General features: G+C 57.6%; 1 protein-coding gene and 1 long non-coding RNA gene across 2 annotated transcripts in view; both read right to left on the bottom strand.

The window, feature by feature from the left end:
• TCF4 (transcription factor 4) overlaps positions 1 to 5,171 on the bottom strand; it is a 130,186-nt gene that overhangs the window by 15,014 nt on the left and 110,001 nt on the right. Inside the window, exons 12-14 of the mRNA XM_017739860.1 lie at positions 4,662 to 4,740; positions 3,250 to 3,340; positions 1,205 to 1,250 (exon numbers count right to left, since the gene is read on the bottom strand). Coding sequence (XP_017595349.1) covers positions 1,205 to 1,250; positions 3,250 to 3,340; positions 4,662 to 4,740 — 216 coding nt within the window. The remainder of the gene's footprint in view (positions 1 to 1,204; positions 1,251 to 3,249; positions 3,341 to 4,661; positions 4,741 to 5,171) is intronic.
• LOC108448074 lies at positions 656 to 2,965 on the bottom strand. The gene is made up of 2 exons (XR_001863857.1): positions 2,466 to 2,965; positions 656 to 2,410 (listed from the first exon to the last, which is right to left on the bottom strand). It is a non-coding gene; the product is annotated as an uncharacterized LOC108448074 (long non-coding RNA).

A 5,171-nucleotide genomic window follows, 5' to 3' on the forward strand; every position in this document is an offset into this window, starting at 1 on the left:
AGGAGGCCCCGCTCAGCCCCACCGCGGGCTCCGGGGGCGGCCGGAACGCTCGGGGTTGAATCCGCGGGATTGAACCCGCGGGATTGAACCCGTGGGATTGAATCCGCGGGATTGAACCCATAGGGCTGAACCCTCGGGATTGAATCCTTGGGACTGAATCTGCGGGGTTGAATCCTTGGGATTGAATCCGTGGGGTTGAATCCTTAGGGGTGAATCCGTGGGATTGAACCCTCGGGATGGAACCCATAGGGTGGAACCCTCAGGATTGAACCCTTGGGATTGAATCCTCGGGGTGGAATCCTTGGGATTGAACCCTCGGGATTGAATCCTCGGGGTAGAATCCTTGGGATTGAACCCTTGGGATTGAACCCTCAGGATTGAAACTTTAGGGCTGAATCCATGGGATTCAATCCTCAGGATTGAACCCTCAGGATGGAATCCTTGGGATTGAACCCTCAGGACTGAACCCTTGGGATTGAATCCTCGGGGTGGAATCCTTGGGATTGAATCCTCGGGGTGGAATCCTTGGGATTGAATCCTCGGGGTGGAATCCTTGGGATTGAACCCTCAGGATTGAACCCTCGGGATTGAATCCTTAGGACTGAACCCTCGGGACTGAACCCTCGGGATTGAACCCTCAGGATTGAACCCTCGGGATTGAACCCTCGGGATTGAACCCTCAGGATTGAACCCTCAGGATGGAATCCTTGGGATTGAACCCTTGGGATTGAACCCTCAGGATGGAATCCTTGGGACTGAACCTTTAGGGTTTGATCTTTAGGATCCTTCCATTTCCCTGGGGATTTTTCCCTCTGTTCCCCCCTCCCTGCCCTGCCCTCCTCCCCTTCCCGTTTTTTTAAGGAATTCTGCTTCCCTAAGGCCATGGTTCGGGACGGGGAACACGAGGGCAGCTTCGATTTTCATGGGCAGAACAGGTTCAACGATTCCTCATGAACGGAAATCGGGCCGGGCCAGCGGAGCCCTCGAGGTCTCGGCAGAGTTTGCGCGAGGTCGGAACGGGAGCGGGATTGAAGCCGGCATTCCGAAGCCGGCATTCCGAACCCGGCAACGGGAACCAACAAGAACCCGAAGAACACCAAAAAAAGGAGCAGAAGGAGAGGAATAAATCCGAGTTTCCATCGCGGATCGGCTCCGAGCGGCCTTGTCCTCCCTCCCTCCCAGCTGATCCCGGGATCGCACGGACACGGAGAGGAGCCAGCGGCTCCTGCGGCCCCTCACAGCCGGGGGTGCTACGGGGAGAATTCCCGTGGGATGGGGAACCTCAGCAGGAGCATTCCCAAGGGATGCAGAACCTGGAGAACCTCCACAGCACCATTCCCAGGGAATGGGGATCCTGGTATCTCCACAGGACCATTCCCAAGGGAAAAGCTCAGCAGGAGGATTCCCAAGGGATGGAGAAACTGGAGAACCTCCACAGGACCAATTGCAAGGGATGGAGAACCTGGGATCTCCACAGGAGCATTCCCAAGGGATGGAGAACCTGGGATCTCCACAGCACCATTCCCAAGGGATGGAGAACCTGGGATCTCCACAGCACCATTCCCAAGGGATGGAGAACCTGGGATCTCCACAGCACCATTCCCAAGGGATGGAGAACCTGGGATCTCCACAGCACCATTCCCAAGGGATGGAGAACCTGGGATCTCCACAGCACCATTCCCAAGGGATGGAGAACCTGGGATCTCCACAGCACCATTCCCAAGGGATGGAGAACCTGGGATCTCCACAGCACCATTCCCAAGGGATGGAGAACCTGGGATCTCCACAGCACCATTCCCAAGGGATGGAGAACCTGGGATCTCCACAGCACCATTCCCAAGGGATGGAGAACCTGGGATCTCCACAGCACCATTCCCAAGGGATGGAGAACCTGGGATCTCCACAGCACCATTCCCAAGGGATGGAGAACCTGGGATCTCCACAGCACCATTCCCAAGGGATTGAGAACCATCAGGATGTCGGTGGGAAAGGCTGGAGATCTCTGGGATCCATCGGGATTAGGATCTCCCTGCTGGGGCGGGAAGAGCAGTCCAGGCTGATCCCGAATTCTGGCAAATTCCCGACTTCCCGCTGAGACCACGAGGTGGCCAGGAGGCTACCAAGGACACCGGAGGCTCCAAATGCCACCCACATCCGAGCCAGGAACGCTCGGGCCACCGGAATTCCCGGCGGAGAGGACATCACCTCCAGCATTCCATGGGAGAGGAGCCATGGGCTTCCTGCTCCACCAGGAGATCCCTGACCTTCATTCCATGGGATCCCTGACCTTCATTCCATGGGATCCCTGACCTTCATTCCATGAGATCCCTGACCTTCATCTCCTCATTCCATGGGATCCCTGACCTTCATTCCATGGGATCCCTGACCTTCATTCCATGAGATCCCTGACCTTCATCTCCTCACTCCATGGGATGCCTGACCCTCATTCCATGAGGATCCCTGACCATCACTCCCCTGACTCTGGGATCACTCCCAGCTCCACCAGGATCCCTGACCCTCATTCCATGAGGATCCCTGACCCTCATCCCCTCACTCCGGGATCACTCCCAGCTCCATGAGGATCCCTGACCCTCATTCCATGGGATCCCTGACCCTCATTCCATGAGGATCCCTGACCCTCATTCCCTCACTCCGGGATCACTCCCAGCTCTGGGAGGATGCCTGACCCTCATTCCATGGGATCCCTGACCATCACTCCCCTGACTCCGGGATCACTCCCAGCTCCATGAGGATCCCTGACCCTCATTCCCTCACTCCGGGATCACTCCCAGCTCTGGGAGGATGCCTGACCCTCATTCCATGGGATCCCTGACCATCACTCCCCTGACTCCGGGATCACTCCCAGCTCCGGGAGGAACCCTGACCCTCATTCCATGAGGATCCCTGACCCTCATCCCCTCACTCCGGGATCACTCCCAGCTCCATGAGGATCCCTGACCCTCATTCCATGGGATCCCTGACCATCACTCCCCTGACTCCGGGATCACTCCCAGCTCAGGACCCCTGCCCACCCCTCCCCTCACTCCGGGATCACTCCCAGCTCTGTGAGGATCCCTGGCCTCCCTCACCCCGCTCCGTCCTGCATCCACCACAGCGTCCCCTTCCCGTCCCTCCTGCTCCCCGCGCTGCCTCGCCCGCGAGCTCCGAGGCGGCACCGGCAAGGGCCGAGCAACCGAGGGGGTCGTTAAGAGCGCTTCGTTCATTACAGCCGCCGGCCGAGCGCGGCGCTAATGAAGACATACCAAGGAGTGTAAGGGACCTTCATAATTGGGAGATGATGACGCTTGACCTCCATTCCTAGACCAAACAGCTGTTCCTGCTAACAAGTAAAACCGGAATTACCGTTAGAACTCGGCCCAGCAAATCCCCTCCTCCGGCTTTCGCCGACTTCCGCAGGCCACCCAAGGGTCGGGCTAAGCCGGGCTGTGCTAAGCCGGGCTGCGCTGAACCAGGCTGCGCCAAGCCAGGCTTTTCCCAATGCTTCCATGGATATCTAGGCCGTTGTTTGGGATCTTCCGGGCATTCCCACACGGAACGAGCCAGGCTAGGCCGGAGCTCGCGGCCGATCCTTTCGTCTCCGCCTCGTTCTGATCCCCGCTCTGGGCGTTTGGGATGATCGGGAGGCACGAGGCGGCTTTGGGGGAAAACCTGCTAATCTTGGCAATAAAGGCTAAAATCCCGAAATCCTGGGATCCTGGAATGTTTGGGCTTGGAAGGGACCTTTAAAGGTCAGCGCTTGACACTTCCAGCTCTCGCCGAGATCCGCTCCTTTGCCGGGCTGCCGGCGCTGCCTTCTGCCCTCATCCCCGAATTCTCAGGGAATTGCTCCCCCTGCCTCAAGGAAAAGCAAGGAGGGGCTGGGCGGCCTGAAGTTTGGGATAATCAGGGAAAATCCGGGTGGGAAGCTGCTCTGGGAGCTCCCTGTGCCACCTGCCGGCTCTGCGGGATGGAGGCGGATGCGGGATTCTCCCGGATCGTCCTGCGCCATTCCCGGAGGGGCTCGTCCCCGTGGGATCCTGCCGGGATTCCCGGGATGGATCCCAGCTTTCCCTGCCTGGGGAGTTCCAACACGGGGATTCTGCAATGGTGGGATCCACGCTTGGCCTCGAGGAGAGGGATTTTCCAGAGGGGTGGGATGAGCTGCCTGGAAGGAGCAGCTGAACCCTCACGGATTAAAAATTGGGAATTCTAACTGCAGGGAATATCCCAAGGGCCTGGTTTGTTCCCTCGGGATTTGTTCCCTTGGGATGATCCCGAGTCGAGCGGGTTTGGGGGAAACCTACAAATGCTGGCAAGAAAAATCCCCCAAATCCTGCAATCCTGGAGTGCTTGGGCTTGGAAGGGACCTTTAAAGGTCAATCCAGGATTCCTGGGCCACCCTGATCCTATAAAAATCCTCGCTGCTCTCCAAATTCCCTGCATTCAGCTCGGAACCGTGGCGCCGCGGGCAATCCCGACTCCCCGGAATGAGGGAAGGACGGATCGAGCACGGGAACTTTCGGGAAGTTCTCTCCGCTGAGGGGATTTGGGATGCACGGCTGCCACGTGGGACCTCATCCCGGCATCTCTTCCCAAAAAAAAAACACCACACCACCAGCAAGCACTTAGGAAAACTTCAGTAAAAGAGAATGGAACAATACCTGAGAGAGAAGGGGGAGAACCGACAGGAGTTGAAGGATTTGATGAAAAGCTGTTGTTGGTGTGATCTGGAGAATAGATCTTCAAAAGATGAATCACAATTAATCTAAAGCCGACACATCCCGATGCCAAAAAAAAAAAGACCTTGGAATTCTTATGCATTCCCGACATTTCAAACGAGAGCAGGCCAGGCGCGAAAAGCCTCCCGGTTCCGACAGAGCCCCCGGAATTCCGAGCTCCGAAAGGCTTCGTGCCGAGATGGGTCTCGTTAAGGAGATGCAGGAAGCTGCACGCCTTCCCTTGGGAAGGGATTCCCGGGATTGGCATGATCCCAGGGATCGCCCGGGACACGTTTGTAGTGGCTCGACTTCCTCGCATGAACCGGCGTCATGAGAACTCAGAGGAACCCACTGTGCCCAGAAAATACCCGAATGCTCCCGGCTCCAAGGGCAGCGCTGCCGGCCAGGATAAGAGGAGCGGGCCGGGAATATCCCGGCTGGCCTGGGGCTACT

This window comes from Corvus brachyrhynchos, unplaced genomic scaffold, assembly GCF_000691975.1.
Source record: "Corvus brachyrhynchos isolate BGI_N302 unplaced genomic scaffold, ASM69197v1 scaffold297, whole genome shotgun sequence".
Taxonomy (NCBI): Eukaryota; Metazoa; Chordata; class Aves; order Passeriformes; family Corvidae; genus Corvus; species Corvus brachyrhynchos.